The sequence below is a fragment of the Elephantulus edwardii genome, unplaced genomic scaffold (genome assembly GCF_000299155.1).
Source record: "Elephantulus edwardii isolate Elephantulus edwardi_28Jun2011 unplaced genomic scaffold, EleEdw1.0 scaffold00268, whole genome shotgun sequence".
Lineage (NCBI taxonomy): Eukaryota > Metazoa > Chordata > Mammalia > Macroscelidea > Macroscelididae > Elephantulus > Elephantulus edwardii.
This window is the reverse complement of record NW_006400018.1, coordinates 1130809-1150636: the sequence shown is the minus strand read 5'-3', so window position 1 is coordinate 1150636 and position 19828 is coordinate 1130809. Positions and strand designations below refer to the sequence as shown.

At 54.1% G+C, this 19828-nt stretch overlaps 1 protein-coding gene across 1 annotated transcript; it reads right to left on the bottom strand.

Moving 5' to 3' along the window:
* On the bottom strand, positions 1–19754 carry FADS3 (fatty acid desaturase 3). Its single transcript, XM_006899832.1, has 12 exons — positions 19527–19754; positions 6788–6898; positions 6153–6350; positions 4762–4863; positions 4542–4664; positions 3897–3957; positions 3354–3430; positions 2405–2502; positions 1877–1973; positions 1650–1729; positions 1353–1478; positions 1–131 (listed from the first exon to the last, which is right to left on the bottom strand). The coding sequence occupies exons 1-12, from the start codon at positions 19731–19733 to the stop codon at positions 80–82; spliced, it is 1332 nt and encodes a 443-aa protein (XP_006899894.1). The 5' UTR covers positions 19734–19754; the 3' UTR covers positions 1–79.
* Between the last annotated feature and the right edge of the window lie 74 nt (positions 19755–19828).

Sequence of the window (19828 nt, the reverse complement as noted above, 5' to 3'; positions counted from 1 at the left end):
TGGGGGTCAGTCCTGCTTGGAGCCAGCTCGGTGGTCACTGGTGCCCTGAGCCCTCACTGCGTCTGCCCAGGAGCTGCTGTCACTGGTGGAGATAGGCTTCCAACCATATGTCACCAGACTTCTTCAGGGACCTGGAAAGCAGGAGGCAGTGAGGTCAGGGACTCCCCAGATAGTGGGGGTGTGGAAGTACGCTCATTCCCTCATGAATCTCCTTTCTCCTAGGGCAGGCAGCTGGATGGGACAGGGGGCTGGGCTAGGAGAGGAGGATCAGGACTCGAACAGTGGCAGGTGAGGTGGAATTTAGACCAGAGGGGGCTGAGGAGGTAGGGGAGAGTGGGGGGTCAGACACGGCCGGTCTCTCCTTCACCTGACTCTACCTGACACCTTCCTTTCCACAACACAAGCTCTGGCCGGGTGCTGCAACTACAGACCCCTAAGGGGGAACCGTGCCCCTCGGGAACTGGGCTCAAACCCTGCACCAGGCACGCCATGGGGCTGGCAGAGTGGTGGGGCCCATGTGGCCGGGCTGGGAAGGATCCCGTAGACGGAGCAGTGGATGCCCAGAAGGAAGGGCATCCGAGTAAACAGGACAGCTGATGCAAAGGCACCGAGGTGCAGACAGCCCAAATGTGGGGACCAGCCAGGATACTCGGGGTCCCACCTCAGCTGCCCACATCCGAGGCCACCACCTGGCCTTGTTGGGTCACTGCAGGAGCCTCCGCTCTGCGTTCTGTGGTGTCTCTTGCCTCGGCCAGCGTATCATCATAGCCAGAGATCTTTCCAGAGTCTCAGCCAGGCTGGGCCCTCTTCCCACTCAGAGCCTAAAGTGACTCCCCATCTTATTCAGAGCCAAAACCAAAGTCTTCATGGAGACCAGCCGCCTTGCCTCACCTCGCCCTTAGTGTTACGCCAGGACAGGTCTGCCCCAGGGCCTTTGCACTGGTTGTTCCCTCTGCCTTCTCCCTTGACCTTCCACGGCCAATCTCCTTCTCCAAGTCTTGGTCTCCTTCTCAATGCTGCCCACCACCCCCGAATAAACACTGCACCCCTGTCTTGACTCTCTGGATCCCTCTCCTTTCTGGTTTTGCCACAGTGCCCAGCCCCGCTCACTCTCCTGTCCTGCATTTATGACTGTTGTCAAGGCCAGGTGTCAGTTCGGGGAGGCTGAGGCCTCTGCCTGCTCCACCCAAATGTCACTGTAGGAATAGCATTGGGGACACAGCAAGATGCAGGCTGGGGACAGCGGCGTGGACTGCTCAGGAAGGACTCCTCGGGAGGGACCCGTGTGGGTGCAGAGAGCCAGGTGAGTGGGGCTGGCCAGATGCGGCGGTGAGGGAGCCGAGGCGCCGTACCTGATAATGTCCACCAGGGCGGTGAGGATGGGTTTCACCTCATAGGTGAGGCCGTGCTTCCTGCACAGGACCTTGACCAGCGGGGCCACCCTGCGGTAGTTGTGCCGCGGCATCGTGGGGAAGAGGCTGGGGGGTGCACACGAACATCTGAGGTGGGGGCTGTAGAGGGAGCTCCTCCCACTCAGCACCGCCCCCTCCCTGAGTCCCTGGGGAGCCCAGGGCTTGTATCTTGGCCTCCCAGGGCCAAGGTGGGGCTCCTGATTCACCCTCTGGGTCAGCCTTCACCCCTTCACTCACTGATGCTCGATCTGGAAGTTGAGGTGTCCGGTGAACCAGTCGTTGAAGAAGGACTGCTCCACGTTGCAGGTGGCTGCCAGCTGCCGGGAGTGGGCAGGGTGCGGGTGATGAAGGCTGGCTTCCCGAGCACCCTCACACACCTGGAGGACGTGCCCCCCTCCCTCCTTTCTGCCTGGGACCCCCAGTCCACGTCCAGTGTGGACTCGGGCCAAGCCCCCACCACCCACCTGGGAGCTGGCCCAGTCGCGGTGCTTCTCCCCGCCGATCTCCTTGGGGATGTGGTTCATCTGTGTGATCCACACGAACCAGTGACTCTCCAGGACCCTGTGGGGGGAGGCGTGACACTGCCCTGCAGCCGGCTCACCACTTAGGCACCGTGAGCAGGAGCCGGAGAGCAGGCTGTCACCCGGACCTGGGCCTCAGTTTCCTCATCTGTACAATGGGACAGCACTAACCCCTCCCTCGCAAGGATTTAAAGCCGCTGAAGGAGTGTGGGCACCGTGAAGCTGAGGGCACACTGGTCCTGCTCACGAGAGTGGACATGGCAGGGCTTCCTGCGAGCCTGGTTGCCTCCCCAGACCCGCTGACCCTGGGCTCCAGTCACTCTTGTGTCCATTCTCTTCCTCCACAGCCCAGTACTGCTGTGCTCATTCTGCAGACGGGGAAATGGGGGCTCCGAGGGAGGGTATGGTCAGGGTGATGATGCTGGCAGTGTGCGACCTCCAGCTCCTTGCTACCCCCTAGCTGGCCCCTACCTGACAGCAGCAAAGAAGAACAGCACTCCAGGGACACCGTAGAAGGGGGTGTAGGACAAGAAGAAGCGCAAGTAGAAGCTGGCAGCCCAGAGCAAGTCCTGCCGGGGAGGGTGGAGGCATTACTCTGTGGCCTGGAGGCGGCCAGGGTCTGTGAGCCCTGGAGGTGGGCACAGAGCTGACCATGTGAAGAGGTCACTGGTCTCCCAGGATCCCGAGCCCAGTTGAGGGGGGCATAATAAATGCCTAGTAGAGCCAGTCCAGCAGATTCCTATCCAAGGAATCCTATACCACTGATTCCTTTGCAAGCACGGCCTTGCCCATGGGGATAAAGCCCAGCCTCACCTTTTGCATGTATACTGTCCCACCCCCTACACATACGCACACACACACCCAGCGTCATGTGTGCACACTCTTCCACTGCACACACAAATTCACGTACACACTGTTACACATAAGCACGCCGCCCCCCACCCCACCCCCAAACCCAGACAGACCACATCATGTGCTCATACTCTCCCACTGCACACACGTGCAAATCCTACTCTCCCTGCAAACACACACATACCACGACGTCACACACTCATTTCTATTGTGTGCACTCTCCCACTGCACATACACGACTTGCACACACCACTGTCATACACGCACACTCACTTGTACACATGCACACTCGCCCACCACCCGCGTGAACACGCACATGTCACCACTGTGTGCACCCTCCCACGGCACTTGCACATGGATCTTACGGCTGTGTGCACCTATTCGCCTCCTGCACACGCTTGCACACACCACTGTCACACATGCACACTCGCCCCCCTTCTGCATCCGAACATGCGCATGCGCACACACCAGCACCCACCCACGCACAACCCTCTGCGTCCCCAACAGGCGCGGCCTCCTCGAAGCCCCTCCTCTGCACAGCGGCAGCCAGGCTGGGCAGTGCACTCACCGTCCAGCGCAGGCACACCAGCATGTACGCCAGGTTTTCCACCTCGAAGTTCACCAGGGTGAGCAGCGGCGGGCCAACTAGGGACGGACACCAGAGCACTCAGGAGTTAGGCTCAGCACCCGGCCGGTGGGCGGTGGGCTGCGAGGAGTGGGGTTCTGTCCCTCCCCGGACTTTGGTGTTGGGCTTGGCCAACAGGGAGATCTGGTCTCACTCTTCACCTCGCTGTTTCAGGCCTCCAGAAACGCCCCTACCCTATCACTTCCCACGTGCCTTCTGCAGCAGCCCAGGGTGATCGGTTGGGGTTCCCACCATAACTCCTCCTTGGAACCTTCTAGGTCTTTGGATCGCCCCGCTGGGAAGGTGGGCAGGGATCGTGGGTGTGTCTGGGGACTGTCTGGGCAAGGCTGTGGTTGCACCTGGCAGGAACGCCAGGCAGTGGGTAGCAGGGCAAAGGGACAGGATATTGAAACAACAGGCTGGGCGGCCAGAGCAGAGTGCCCGACAGGGTCTGCGTCCTGGCCAGCAGAACACGTGGACACTCACTCAGGAAGAAGTACAGGTGCTGCAGGTTGTAGGGCAGGTATCTGCGTTTCTTCCTGCCGTACTGTGGAGACAGGGACAGCTGGGGAGGGCGGCTCTCCATACCCTACCCCTCCCAGGCAAGGTCACCCGCTTCCTGGGGCCAGAGGTCAGCAGACGACTCTAAAACCCGTTACTGTCTTGTTTGTCCCAGCTCCCGGCAGCCCTGCAGGATGGGGTACAGCTGCCTGGAGGGCTTCCTAGACTTTGCGCATGCGCAGCCTGCCTCGGCTTTCTCCTGAAGAGGGCTGGTGGGCTTGAACCAGCCACCTTTTCGTCAGCAGTCAAGTGCTTTAAAAGGCAACTCTACAACCAAAATCCACTGGTGTCAAGTCAATTCTGACTCATAACGACCCTCCTGTAATTCTTTAAGGGAAGAGACTGCCCGTTCTTCTCAAGGCGCCTGGTGGATTCTAACTGCTGACCTTCCTGTTAGTGGCGCACCACCAGAATGCACTACCAGCAAGCATCCCTGTAAGAGGCCACTCTAGACCCTAGTAGACAGGTCCGTCTTCCCCAGCAGGTGGAGTGGGGGAAGAACTGGAGCAAGGATTGTGACGGGAGGGGCCTTGGTCACTGTGGTCCCCTCTCAACTGTAGGTCCCATCACCTCAATGGACGACTCTCCCAGGAGAAAGATGGGCGCCACGGTCACATCTGGGTCTTTGTGGAAGATGTTGGGCTTGGCGTGGTGCTGGAAGTGGCGGAAGTTCCACCAGTGGGCAGAGAAACCCTGTGGAGGTGGGAGGTTCCGTGGGAGGGTCCTCATTGACTCCCCAACAATTAGGGTGTAGGCCCCACCCCCGGCCTTTTGCCCGCCTCCCCCTCACCTTCAGTTGCCCCATCACAAACTGCTGGGCCAGGTGGTTCCAGCGGGACTTCTGGAAGACGGAGGCGTGGCCCAGGTCGTGCTGCAGGCACCAGCTCTGAGCCTGGGGAGGGAGGCAGGGTCAGCAGCGGGACAGCTCCCAGCCAGCATGGCTGGACGGGGCTGGAGCCCATGGAGGAGCCTGAGGCCAGCCGTGTTCTTCAGGCTCACGGAACACGCATCCTGACCCACGGACACAGGCTGCCTCAGACATAACGACTGGGGCTGGGTTCCAACCACCACAGCAAAGCCAGTGTTGCGATAAAGCCAGTCACACCAAGCTGTCAGTCTCCCAGTGCCTAGCAAAGTTATGTGAACACCAGACAGTGCTTTATGGAAGAGCCCTGGTGGGGTAGTTAATTACATGCTGGGCTGTTAACCAAAAGGCTGATGGTTCAGATCCACCAGGGGAAAGACAGACAATCTCCTCCCTAAAGATTCACAGCCTTGGGAACCCCGGGAGGAGTGGCCGTGAGGAGGAACTGAGGCAAAGGCAGCAGGTTTTGTTATTATTGTGGTTTTGTTTGGTTTTGTTTACTTGGTAGACTACTGCATCAGGAGCAGAGCACTGAATACCCCACAGACTGCTGAAAGAACAATGTGTCTTGGAGAAGGTGCAGCCCGAGTGCTCCTTGGAGGCAGAGACGATAAAGCATCGCCTCACATACTTCATTCAGGCATATTGTTCGGAGAGGCTGCTCCTTGAAGGACACTGTGCTTGGAAAGGTGGAGAGTCAGCAAAAGAGAGAGAGAACGCCTCGACCACATGGGTGGACAGACACAGTGACTGCCGCAATGGGCCTGAGTGTGTCAGAATTGATGAGGACAGCACAGGATGCGACAGGGTTCTGATCTGTTGTCCACAGGGTCATTGTGGGTCATATTTGACCCAGCGGCACCAAGCAATAACAGTAACAATAAAAACAACAACAACAACAGTGTCCACTAACATGAGGGAAAAGTTGAGAATGACCAGAATGTAACACAGACACAGAGGGAGCACAGGCCGCTGGGAAAATGACACCAGCAGACTTGCTGGCCGTCGCGTTGCACAGGCCTTCAATCTGCAGGATGCTCCGTGTCTACAGAGTGGGATAAAGCAAAGTGTGGTGACACCAGCTGGGCCTGATGGGCCCTCCGGCTGCTGCCTTGTTAGTTCAAGCATTCATTCATGGGGACCCCCGGTTGTAGCCTTGCTCATTCATTCATTCATTCATTCACGGGGCAGATCTAACAGTTGGCACATAAGCTCGCTCATCCTTCAGGCTGCCATCCACCCATTCAGTATGTAGGGCACCCCATGGCTGTTGGGCAGTGTGTAAGAGGTAGGCTGCAGCGCCATGGTGGGGTCACCTGCGATAGGGCCAGGATGAGGGCGGCAAGGGTGCTGGACACCCAGCCGGGGCCCAGGAGGTAGACCAGAAGCCAGGCTAGCACCTCCATGGTGAGAATGTGGCCCAGCAGAAGCAGGAAGAAGGTAGGATTGGCCTCGAACAGCTTCATGTCCTCAGCGGTCTGGCGCAGGGCTCGGAAGTCCTCCACCAGCTGTGCCTGTGTGGGCAGAGTGGCGGTCAGTTGTGCAAGCTGTCCCCACTGATCCCCACAGTTTGGTTGCCTCTCCCAGTGCCTGGTCTAAAGAACCAGAGCAGGACAGGGGTCAGGGCCCTGGTGTGAAATGAGGACTTGGATGTGGAGCTGGGTCATCTGCCCTAAAGCATGCCAAGGACGAGAGAAGCAGAGAGCCCAGAGCAGCAAGAACATGGAGACAAGCTCATCAAATTCTCCTTGTGGAGGGGACCCCGGGCTGGGCTCAGAATAGAGAGGTGTATACCAAGGGGACCCCCCCCCAAGTGTCTGCCACACCAGATCTAGTTCCCTGGAGGGTGTGGTTCCAGAGCTACCTACACCAGCAGATTCCACAGAGCGGCTCCTTGGGGCGCCTACACTCCCAACCCCTTGGGGCCTGGCCCCAGCAGGGCCCTACTCACATTCTGAAGTCCATCCAGGCTGGGCTCATCCGGGGCCAGCTCACCAATCAGCAGAGGCTGCAGGAACTTGCGCACAAAATTGAGGTCTGAGTGGAAGGCATGGAAGGCATCCTGAAGGAAAGCAGATAGTCAGGTAGGTGGACAGACAGACAGACGCATCAGTGCCTAAGTGTGTGGGAGGGCTGACAGACAGGCGGGCCCAGCAGATGAATAGAAAGTCAACAGGCTTTTGAGTGGTCACGGTAATAGGACCCTGCTTGATTAGCGCCTCTGTCTTGCCCAGCACAGAAGGCTTTGTGTAACAACCTGGATTTATAGAAAGACTTCCAGGGACACATCAAGTCCTTTCATGGAAGTGTTTGGCATTCCCAAGGCCTCTGGAAAGCTTTCTTTAAATCACACACTAATTCCAAGGCAAAGACGAATGAAAAAAGCAAAGATACATGAAAGAACAAAGAACTAATAGCCCAGCCTCCATGAGATCAGAGGAACTAGATAGTGCCTGGCTGTCACTGCTGACAGCTCTCACCAGGATCACAATAGAAAGCCCCTGTTAGAGTGGGAAGAAAACATGGGACAGAATTAACAATAAACAGCAGCCTTCCAGATCTGATAGAGACTGGTGGAACCCTTGAGACTATGTCCTTTAGTCACCCTTCAAGTCTGGAACTGAGCTCAATCCTTTGGCTCGACCTGTAGCCAAACAATAGGCAGGAAAGTCTGCCATCAAGGACCTCTCCAAAATGCGACAGAACAGTAATGTTAGTTTAAAGACTAAGCTGCACTGATCCAGACCATGGTCTTTTCTGAGCGCTGGACAATGAATAAGGATGACAGAAGAATCAGTGCCTTTGAGTTGTGGAGAAAGTGCAGTCAGAGTGTTCCTTGGAGGCAAAGATGATGAAACTTTGTCTCACGTACTTTGGACATACTGTTAGGAAAGGGATATCATGCTTGGAAAGATGGAGGGTTGGTGAAAGAGACAAAGACCGTCAAAGAGATGGATTGACACAGTGACTGCAGCCGTGGGCCCATTCCTGTCAGAGATGAGGAGGATGGCACAGGCTAGGACAGGGTTCCAGATCTGTTGTTCATAGGGTCGCTGTGAGTCATACTTGACCCCACAGCACCTAACAAAACCTACAACCTGAGTGAACAGGACCACCAGGGAGGTGCTCACTTTTATAACAATCAACCACACAAAAGCAAAAGACCAGCACTGCCTAAAAGGCAGGTAGGGATGGAGGGAAGGATGAATGGAAGTGGGAAACACTGGGAGGAAATGGGGAGAGTGCTGTTACATCTGTGAGGATTGTAGTCTGACACAGTATATATGAATGTTAAGTGGATAACCCAAATCACAATAAAAAAGTTACAAAAAGTTAATTGGCAGGGTCCAAATTATGGTGGTTACAACTAATCTTCAATTTTTACAGAAAGAAGGAAAAGTTTAAAATGTAACTTAAGGGACTCAAAACTTACATCTCAAACAACTCATTGCTGTCTATATAGAACTGACTCCTAACTGACCATCCAGTGCGTTTTCAGAGGCTGTAAATCACACAGCAAACTGCCCCTCTTTCTCGAGTGCATCTTCTTACCCACTGGCCCCCCAGAGCTGTCAAAGGTTTTCTCGTGCTTTTAAAAGGGCATTTAAAAAAATAAATAAATACACCATGCAGCTCTGTACTGCATGTGAAAATGAGTTTGGGACCACAGATAACGGATTTACCCAATTTTAGAGACACAAAACAGTGGGAGCAGCGTGAGGGAGGGTCTCTGGGCCACCAGGGGGAGTGGTTCAAGGACCACACAGGCTGACGGCTGCAAGGAAGACACTTGGGCAGTTAAATTCATTTAATTTAAAATATTGGAGCAGAAAAAAAAATTCTGTAAAAAAAGTTACTGAAAGCAGTCTAGCCTTCCTGTGATTCTCTGTAGCAGCTGTGGGTGGAGGTTGGATCACTGCAGAGGAAGGAAATGAAGAGAGCTTAAAGCGGGAGACCAGGGGGAAGGAGCCAGGGAGACCAGCCCTGAGGGGCCCACACTGTGATTGAACTTCAGAGTCCCACCTAACCCCCGTGCCCTCCACTCCTGGTGGTCCTAGGTGTGAAGGCCCCACCAGGTTTCTTGGAAGTCATCTTCATGGAAAGGTTACCACCTTCTCGTCAGCACTGCAGGTGGATTTGAACCGCCAACCTTTGAGTTAACAGTCAAGCACAGTGTGCTTGCACCACTCAGTTGTTCAGAGTTCTTCATCTGATTCTTCTCTTTCAGAATTGTTCTCAGCACAGGTCAGCCACAACCCAAAGCAGCCTGGACTGCAGACACAGTGACTGGGGTGGTGCTGTCCCCAGGGGCCTGGGGAAGGTGACTGAGGGGTCCTGAGGCTGTTCAAGGAAGCACCTTTGAAGGGGCCTTAGAAAGGGTCCTACTGCCCTCATGAGTCCACCAGGTTCTGCTGTTTGCTAAGACGGGATGTAAACCACCAGGTCCCTGTGGACACCTGCTGGATATCTCTGTGGAGGGATGGGGGTGGGAGGAAGCAGCCCAGGCTCCATCGGAACCAGGCAGAGGACACACCTGCACCACCCACCCTTCTTGTTGTTATGTGCTGTCAAGTCACCTGTGACTCATAGTGACCTTGTATCTAATAGCCCTGAACCCTGCTCGATCCTGAGCCAATTTCACTGTCTCCAGCACAGCTACCCCCATTACTCCAGTTTTTTTAGCCAATCCTGTGTCTTCCTCTCTCTCACTGTCCCTCTACCCTTCCAAGCATTATCTCCTTCTCCAAGGACTGGTCCTTCCTGGCAGCATGCCCAAAGTATGTGAGACAGAGCTTCAAAATCCTTGCCTCCAAGGAGCAACTTGGTTTCACTCTCTCCAAGACAGACCTGCTTAGTCTCTTGGCAGTCCACGATATGTTCAAGACTTCTCCAGCACCACAACTCAAAGGCATCGATTCTTCTTCTGTCATCCTTAGTCATTGTCCAACTCCCTGATGTATATATAGCAAGTAATTGCAAAGACCATGGCTTGGGTCAGGTACACCTTAGTCTATAGACTGACTCTGTTGCTCTTCCTTACTCTGGAGAGGTTCCTGACAGCAGATTTTCCTAATGCAATTAGTCTTTTGATCTCCTGACTGACTGTTGGTGCACAGTGTTGACTGTGGAACCGAGCAAACTGAGTCCCCTTTCCTGCTGCTGTTCCCCCACCACCCAGGGCAGCCTGGGACCTGGGGAAGGGGAAGAGAGTGTTCCAGAATGACTCGAGTCCTGGGAAGGCAGACTTCGGGCCCTCCTGGACCTCAGTGCAGCTACATAAGTTGGTCCGATTCCTCCTGAAGAGAGTTCTTGTGGCTTAGTGGTAAGAAGTTATGCTGCAATCCCAAAGGCACATGGTTCAAATCCACTAGTACTCCCCAAAAGAAAAACCGGCAGTCTATTCCCAGGCAATCCACAGCCTCTGAAAACTTGCTGGAGGGTCAGCTAGAACTGGATGACACATAAGGATAACATCCCTCTGAGGAAGTGAGGTTTGGACATCAAAGGAGGACAGCAAAGCCCAGAAGGGTGGAAGGGAGCCTGGGTGCCCACTGAAGTGGCCTGGGCCTGGACCTGGCAAGCTGGGGTATATAGTTGCAGGCACTCCTAAGGGGCACATGTGCCAAAGCTGTGAACAACTCAAATATGGCATTCAAGGTCTCCAGGGCAATATACTGCTAGAGTAGAAAGGGCTCCCCTAAACATACTGGGGCTCTGGTAGTACAGTGGTTTAAACACTTGGTGCTAATCAGGTCAGTGGTTCAAATCCTCTGGCCACTCTTTGGGAGAAAGATGTGACAGTACGTTCCATGAAGCCTTACAAACTGGATGGTAACAGGTTTTCATAAGTCCTCTAAACATAACCTACAGCCCCAAAGGTATCTGGTTCGAATCCACCAGCAGTTCTGCGGGAGGATGATGGGCAATCTCCTGTGTGATTAATTGCCTCTGCAAACCCACTGGAGGGTCAGCTCCGACTCAAGGCTGCATAAGTCTCATCCCTCCTGAAAAGAGTTCTTGTGGCCTAGTGGTAAGAAGCTGAGCTGCAATCCCAAAGGAACATGGTTCAAATCCATTAGTGCTCTTCAAGAGAAAGATGGGCAGGCAATCTCTTCCAATGTGATTCACAGCCTCTGAAAACCCACTGGAGGGTCAGCTGTGGGTCAGTTCTGACTCAATGGCACTCAGCAATAAATATAAGCTGGAAACGCAGGACAGGGCTAGGTTTGATCTGTTGTTTCTAGTGTCGCCAGAAGTCACAGCCCACCTGATGGCACTTAACAACAACAATGTAGTTATGCTTCTCTCAGGGACAGGATCTATTCACTGACATGTCCTCGGAGCCTGGCACAGAGCAGGTGTAGAAATGTGGGGATAGCATTGGGAGGACAATTTCACAGGAGAGTGTGAGTACACCTGACCGCACAGTGGATAAGCAACACAGCTGGGACTGCATTCAGTGACATCCACACTTGATCAGGAGATGGTGGGACCACCAGCACTGCCTCGGTCCTTGGACACTTCAATGTGGCTCCATGGGCCATCAGAGCCCCAGCCCCCAGCTCTGAGTAGCACTGGGTACAGGAGGGGAGAGGGGAACCTAAGCTGTCACTAACTAGCTATGGCTAGGACAGTGCACAAGGCCATCCTGTTACGGCCAAGCTGGGGGCTTGGGCACACGAGGGGCTGGTGGCCTCCTTCCCTGCCTGAGACATGGGGAGTGGGGGTGGGGTAGGCATTTTAGGTTACTTCCCAAAGAATCTAGGGAGCTGCACACCCGTGTTTATTGCGGCTTTGTTCACAATAGCAAGGAGTTAGAAACAACCCAAATGCCCATCAACAAATGAATGGGTAGAGAAGCTCTGGTATATTCACACAACGGAATACTACGCTGCATTGAAAAACAAGGAACTCGTGCAATATTATTCAAAATGAGTGACCCTGGAGGACATTATGCTGAGTGAGATATCTCAGTCACAAAAGGACCAATACTGCATGGTGCCACTGTTATAAAACAGGACTGACCTCGGGGCTGGGGGGAGACTGAGAAAGATGGGTTCAATAATGTATACTGCTTTGAAACAGATAAGGGAGAAAACTGTTTAAAAGGGATATATGATTAGGTATTATTGTTACGACAGGAGTCCAGAGCGAAGGCTGCATAGTGGAGTGGACATGGGGGGAAGGATTGTATAACAATGAAAGAACTTTTACTTTTCTAAGAGGGTAGTGTACTAGCGGGGAGGGTTGGGAGGGGAGAAAAGTGCAACAATAAATTAATGGAAACCCAAAGTCTCTGTAAATTTTCATTGAAATTAATAAATTTAAAAAATGTAATCCATTAAAAATAAAGGAATCTAGGGAGCTCTGGAGGCCTAGTGGTAAGGAAATTCGCGGCAATCCCAAAGTTTCCCTGTGGGAGAAAGATGGGCAGTCTCCTCCTGTGCAGTTTACAGCCCCTGAAAACCCTCTGGAGGGTCAGCGGCGTCCATTCCAACTTAGCGACACACCAAAAAATTGGGGCTTCTTGGAACCAGAACGTGTGGCAGCAGTGGGGAGGGCCGCTGGGGTGCAGGGGGCTTTGAGTCTGTCCTGAAGCCCTTGCCAAGTGGGCAGTGGTAGGATCTGGAGGCAGAGAGGGGAGAGAGGAATGGACCTCACAGGACCACACTCTCACCCAGTGTCACTGAGTTGGAACTGACTCCTAGTTGACCCTCCAGTGGGTTTTCAGTAAATCCCATGGGAGGAGAGGGTGAGGAGAGGGTCCATCCCCGTCCCCGAGGTGCAGCTTGTGGATTTGAACCATCTGCCTTTGGATTGGCAGCGCAACTCCTTACCCACTAGGCAAACAAATGACATTAGTTTCCGTCCAGTTGATTCCTTCTCATGGTGTGTGCTGGACCGCGCTCTGCAGGGCTGTCTTGGCTGCAACCTTTTGGAGGAAGATTGCCAGGCCTTTCTTCTGAGGTGCCCCTGGATGGGTTCAGACTGTTCACCTTTCATTTTGTAGCAGATTGCTTCCTTGTATGGGCCTCTGGAGGGCTGCCTCCTCAGAGGCTAGCAGCCCCCAGCCTAACCCATTGCCAAGCTGATTCTGATTCACAGTGACCGTATGAGACAGAGCAAAACTGTCCCGTGGGGTTTCTGAGCAGAGCCCCGCATCCTTCTCCCAGGATGCGATGGGTAGATCCAAACTGTTGGCCTTTCTGCGAGCAGTCATATGTCTAACCAGCCCCCCACCAGCGCTTCTTTCTCGGAGGGCACAAAAGTCACTGCAGAGCCACCACCGTTGAGTCGATTCTGACTCACAGTAGCCAGGTAGAAGAACTTTTCCCGAGACCTTCCAAGGCTGTGTTCTTTACAAAAGCAAACTCCCTCATTTCTCTCCTGTGGAGTCACTGGTGGCTTCAAACCACTGATCTTTCGGCTAGCAGGTGAATGATTCACCAACTGTGTTGCGAAGGCTCCAGGAATTTCTTTTTTTTCCCTGTGAGAATCAACCAGGAACTCATGCCCAGTCCTCAGATCTTTTCTGTCCCCTTAAAAGGTCAGTAGGGGGAAAGTACTCCCAATTTACACAGGAGCTAACTGAGGCCTGCAGCTCTGAACACCGTGAAGGTGAACTCTCCAGTGTTACTGCTGAACGGCTGGGCATATCTCCGGTTCTTCTCTGCCCAACACCTATGGCATCACGGGCCCAGCAGTGACTCCAAAGTGGCTGGGCCATCTGGCACTTGGTCACCTCCCAGCACTTATCTTCAGCTCTTCCCACTATTTCATCAGAAGTCAGTAGCACCCGGACACCTGCTGGCTGCCAACATTTCACTTCTGCACACTGCTTCCTTCTAGTTCCAAACTGCTTTCTCTCCCCTGGGACTGACAGCAAGGTGCCCAAAGTGTGAATGCATCGCAGAACCACCCACAAGCCCCGTAAAGTCATTCTTCATGGGGCAGAGCTGGTAAATAGTACAGTGGGTGGGTGAGAGGATGGGCTCTGGGGCAGGCCACCTGGGTTCGTGGCCCGCCCCCCTTCTTCCAGGCTGCCACTTTGAGAAACTCCCTTCCACTGTGCATGCTTACGCCAGAGCCTCAAATCTACCTGCCAGCCCTACCTCTTTCCCTTCAAGGATCCCAAGAAGGGCATGCCACCTCACCCACTTCCAGCCTCAGTTTCCTCCTCTGCAAAAATAGGATAACACGCTGCATTCCCAGAGGTATGTAGTTCAAATCCACCAGATGCTCTGCTGGAGAAGGAGGGGACAATCTCCTCCTGTACCAGCCAGATCTGATTTGACGGTACACGTAAAGATAATACAATAAAAAGTAAAAAAAAAATAGGATAACAACAGTACCTACTCCATGAAAAATTAGTTACTACATTTAAAACTCTCAGAACAATGCCTAATTAATTATGCTTTGCTAAAATTACTATGATGTAGCCTTTGGTGGCAGCACTAGACAACCCTACCCATAGGTCAGGTCCAGAGAGGTTGACTAGACTGAAGGTCTTATGAGACAGTAGGACTTCTCCAACTGCCCTCTCTGGACCCAGGTGGAGGGGACTCAGAAGGTCTGTTGGATCTTGGATCCCCCACCCACTATTTCCAATCTCAATGGGTGCTGCAGGGAAACCTTTCACCCTCCCTTAGAGCAGAGTGATTAACTTTCCTTCTGCAGTCTGGAAGGACCTGTGGAAAGGTGGCTCATGAGCCCTGTGACTACATACAGTGCTTTGGTGATCATAATAACCAGGCACCCAGTTCCCAGCACAATACCCATAGTTCACTTCAGGAGAAACGCAATCTTATATCCCCATTATATTGACAGATAACTGAGATTCAAAAAGGAGAAAATCCAAGGTCGCACGGTGGTGAGGCCGACCAGCTCCATCTCTAATCCCTGAGCTAAATCCTGACGGCTTCCACGATGTCCTTGCATTTCCCCCACGTCCTCGCTGTGATTCTCATTTCTCTTAATCCTTCTATGTTACACCCTCCTACCTTCTGAGCTTTATCCTTGTGACCTTCAATGGCTAGTTATTCTCAAGAGTATCTCCCAGGTGTGTGTTAGAACTGCCTTATGGCAGTTTGAATCCTCCAGCTACTTTTTGGGGAGAAAGATCGGCCGTCTCTGCCCACGTCATTTACAGCCTTCAAAAGCCCGAGAGGTTCTGACTCAATGGAAGTGAGCTTTGTGAGAGTTCATAGGCCTGAACAGTGTTTGGCTGGAAGTTGAACCACAGGGGTGAGTTTCAGTCCAGGTTCAAAGGATGACAAAGGACTTGGGGGGGGGGGCACCAAGTCTCTACTGGACCAAGTGCTATTAGGTCTGTCAAGTTGAGTACAACTCAGTGACCTACGATAAAAGTTCTGACCCCTGTCCTGTCCTGCGCCATCATCTCTGACACTCGAGCCCATTGCTGCCGTAGTCACTGTGTCAATCCACCTGGTTGAGGGTCTTCTTTTTTCCAGACCCCCCTCCCCACATTCCCAAGGATGATATCCGTCTCCAAGGAATACTATGCAGCACGCAGGAGCAATAACTTTGTAAATTATTACCTAACTCGGGAGGGACTGGAGAGCATTATGCTGAGTGAACTCACTCAGTCCCACAAGGATAAATGTTGTATAAAACCGTTATTGTAGAATGAGTATAAGGATCCAGGAGGGGTGGGAGAGGCTGGAAGCAGAGGGATGTGGATGTGCAGGGGGAAGAGGGGATTAATCATTGGGTTGTACAATTTGATAGGGGGAGGGTCAGGGAAATTGAAAGAATTTGTTCAAATTTGTATTCGAAGTTTGTAAATAAATTAGTTGGAGGGTGGGGAAGGAACAGCCTCTTGTAACAGCATGCCCGAAGTATGTAAGACGATGCTTTTCCCTCTGCCTCCACGGAGTAAGTACATTAGCTGCACTTTCTCCCGGACATACTGGATCACAAAGCCTGGCCTTTTGAATGTCTCTGAGGTTTGCTCCACACTTCCCCCTCCTCTGTCCAGGACCTTCCACTGGGTGGTGAGCAGCGGTAGCCAGGCACCCTCCACTGCTTCTGGTCTCAGGGTTGTGGAAGTTAAGGTTCGAGTGGGCCAGGAGTTCGTTGGACCGATTGTTTCCATACATCTTTGCTTTTCTTCCCTCTTCTTTGTTTCAGAGTGGAAGAGACCAATAGCTACCTCTGAGGCTGCTCAGAAATTGCTAAGACCCCCGTCACTCCTTGCTGAAGTAGGATGTGGCAAATTGTCTTTGTGAATTATCTATCAAGCCTTCTCTTAGCCACCTGTGCTCCTGGGGGGCTCTGTCCTCCACGTGAAAAAATTGCCCAAGATTCTTAACCGCCCTAAGAGGCCTTCTTTCCACTGTCATCCTCTGCAGCTCTCCCGAACTCCCTTTTTCCGGCAGAATCTTGCCCACCCTCTCTGCTTGCCCTCCTGGTCACGTCAATTGCTTTGCTATTCTTGAACACTGAAGCGCGCTCTTACCTCTCCTGGGAACTCCCCCTGGCCCCCAGGAGCTCCACACCTTGTTTAGTTCACAGCTGTTAGCATCGGTCAGAGCAGGGGTTGGAACATGCTGTTGTGTGCTGTTGAGTTAAAACTGACTCATATTCAGAGGCAATAAATCGCACGGGGAGAGACTGCCCATCCTTCTCCCGCAGAGCAGCTGGTGGATTCAAACCCTGTGCCTTTGGCATTGCAGTGCAATTTCTTAACACCAGGACACCAGAGCTCTCTAGGAGACACTTATTTACTATCTGCTGATGGCACTGGATGGTTAAAGACGAGAACAAGGAAATAAACCAAGTGGTAATACAGCATGGTGGTTAAGAGCATGGGCTGTGGATTCAAATCCCAGACCTGCCACTGAGTATCAAGTCAGATGGCCTCTCCAAGTCTCAGATTCCTCAAATGTGAAGTGGGTGTGTAAACCATAGCGGTATCTTGAGGGTCGAGAGGGTGTTCATAGCACAGGTGCCAAGTTTGGAGCCTGGCACATAGTAGGTGCTCATGCCCCGCCTTGTTATTCTGTGGCTAGCAGTGACCTATGTCCTGGAGAGGGTGAAGCAAGAATGTTCCCTCGAGGCAAGGATTCTGAAGCTTCGTCTGACATATTTTGGGCATGTTGCAAGGAGGGACTGGTCCCTGGAGAGGGACATCATGTTTGGCAGAGTGGAGGGGCGGCGCAGGAGAGGAAGACCCTCGATGAGATGGATCGATTCTGTGACTGGAGCGGTGTGAATGAGTGTATCGGAGACGGCGAGGTTGGCACAGGATAGGACGACGTTTAGGGCTCTTGTACATAGGGTCGCTATGAGTCACAAACGACTCGATGGCACATAACAACATAACAACAACAGCAGCGGCCTGGCCATATCCCTCCCAGACTGGCTTTGGAGTTCTCAAGCCGCCTATAACTCTAAGATAAACCTGGCTGAGGGCCCAGAGCTCACTCCCCAGGGCATAGGCTTTGCATCCCAAGATGACCACAGACTGACTTCACGGCAGAGGAACTCTGGGAATTTCCTGGCAGGAAGGCTTTGGGTGCCGGGACATGAGAACAGCTGATGGGCAGGTGGGGCTGCTGAGAGGTGGCGTGGGAACCCAGCCCTGGGAGGATTTGCTCCAGCCGGACCTGAGCTCCAGGGCGCAGGATGGGACAGCTAGGGGCTGACCTGCCAGAACAATGAGCCTGCTCAGCCCCTCATCGGGTCATCTCAGGAGAAGTCAGGGGTCTCCGACGCCTTTGCTCCTCCTCACAACCGCTTTGGCCAGGATAGATCAGGTGTTTCTGACAACTCCCAAGCTACGGTCTCCAGCAAGACCTTTCTGTTACACGCAGGGATGGGACAAGACAAAGCCATGCAGCAAGGGAGTGTCCACCCCACCGTTACCCCACCACATTCTACAGTGCAAAACACATTCACATTCCTGCACGAGCCCCGCTTACTACCAACTATGACCTGGCAACTCTGGTTACGAAACTGAAAAGACACAGTCATGCCTCCAGTGTTCCCACACTTTCATTGTTCCCCGTGTCTGGTCCATTTTACAGATGACAAAACTGAGGCTCAGAGGAGTGATGACCTGGTTCAAGGCTGCTCGGATTCCAGTGGCAGAGATCCAGCCCAGAGAGCAGGGCTTTTGCTTTGTAGAGCTTGGAGGCCAGACACGACTGACTGTAGAAACACAGGTGAGGGTCTCAGAGCCTAACGCCCAAATGCAAGATGGGGTTTCCCCCAGCACAGACCCAGTGTACACCCTCGGAGTTCTTCCCCTCACCTACTCCCAGCCTGTCTTCTAGGTCAGAGGTGGAGAAAGGTTCAAGGCAGTACCTGTGGGCTTTGACAGGCAGTCAGGGCTCAGGCAGGCTGAATGGCGAGGAGCGGGGGTACCTCACACTCCACGCACACACCCTCAGAGAAATACACACATGGACAGCCTCACACACAAATGCATGCAGGCCTCTGTACACACAGGCCCCCAGCCTCTATACACACATGCACAAATGTACAATGATGTGTATAAGACACGACCTTCCTCCCTCTTCACACACAGCACACACCGCACATACCACACACACCACACACAGGCATTTGTTCAAGTGCAACCTCTGCATTAGCTTGGTGCACAGGCCCACACTGCCCAGCACTTGACGGTCCACAGGCTGCTTCAACTCCGGGACTGTATAGGCCTCGCTGCCATGTCCACTCCCTCAGCACCCCTGGGCACGGCTGTCTATTTCTGTTAGGATTTGCTTCCATGTGGTTCCTGGCCCTCACCTCTCTGCTTTCTGGGAAAAAGTCGGGAAGAGGAGCTCTTACTTTGCCTTAGACACTTCCTTCAAAGACCATGCAGCCTGTGGCAGAGGGCGTGCAGGGGACGCTGACCTGGCGGGCAGAGAGGCTGGCATCTGGAACCTGCTGTCAAAAGTTCCCCGCTAGGGTGCCACCCCTCCAAGACCTTCTTGGACCCTGTGTGCCCACCCTACACATTCAGCGGGCCAAGGATGGAGGCACCTTAGTTGTCGCCCCCTTCTCTGTCTGGGAAGGGGTGAAGGGGGTTCCCGAGGAGTCTTAGCGTGACTTCTTGCTTCACTGCTGGCCTCCCGCCAGCCATTTGGGCCCGTCCAGGCCACAGCCTTCCTTGGCCAAAACATGACCAGACATGGTTGGGCAGAAAAAGCCGGGGTCCCCGGGGGCCAGTCTGCTCCTAGGGTGACTGTGCTTCCGGAGGAGGCCCACCCTGGCTGGCTGGCACTGACCTTCTACTCAGAGCTGCCAGCTCAGGAGCGGTGACTCACTGCCCCCCCCCCCCTGCCCACTTACAGCAGCTCTAAGCAGAGCCACAAGCCTGCCGGCCCTGCCCAGCTCTGCTCCTCAGAGCGGATGACACCTCCGCGCTCCGCCCCTGCAAACGCTGAGCTTGGGGGGGCCCAGGACCGAGACAAGGACCCTCAGAGCAGCAGGGAGGGCCCCTGGCCCACCCGGACCCAGGCACGTGGGAGCCCCAGAGCCCCTGTGTACGTGGTCCTCTGCGCACGTCCCCCGCAGGGACACAGCCTCCTGGCTCAGCATCAGACCCTACCTCATCCATCCAACTCCACGCCCAGCCCAGGAGGTCAAAGTCCGCTGGGGGAGGGAGGATGCCCGAGCGGGGCGCAGCGCCCACCACCCCCAGGTCGGGGCGTTCTCACCGTGGCGTCCTCGGCGCCGTGGTGGCCGATGAGCCGGCTGCCTCCCGGGTGCTTCTGTGTCCAGCGGCTGATATCGTAGACGCGGCGCTCGATGACCAGCCACTTGTCGCTCGGCAAGTCGTGCGAGCGGATCTGCTCCCAGCGGAAGGTGGGGAGCGGCGCCCCCCGCAGCCTCGGCTGCCCGCAGGGCTCCCCGTCGCCGCCCATGGCCGCGCGTCCGCGTGCTCGGGATCCGGGGTCTGGAGACGCGAGCCCCCGCGGGAGCGGGAGGGGGTCCCGGCGGCGTCCGATGCCCCCGGTGC

What these genes read in the sequence shown, in the direction of transcription:
- FADS3 (XM_006899832.1), bottom strand. Translation starts at nt 19,733, where the DNA reads ATGGGCGGCGACGGGGAGCCCTGCGGGCAGCCGAGGCTGCGGGGGGCG. An exon ending in GCACCTGTACTTCTTCCTGA is followed by an intron (nt 3,431 to 3,896) that starts GTGAGTGTCCAC and finishes GTCCGTCCCTAG; the next exon opens with TTGGCCCGCCGCTGCTCACC. An exon ending in AACTTCCAGATCGAGCATCA is followed by an intron (nt 1,479 to 1,649) that starts GTGAGTGAAGGG and finishes TGCACCCCCCAG; the next exon opens with CCTCTTCCCCACGATGCCGC.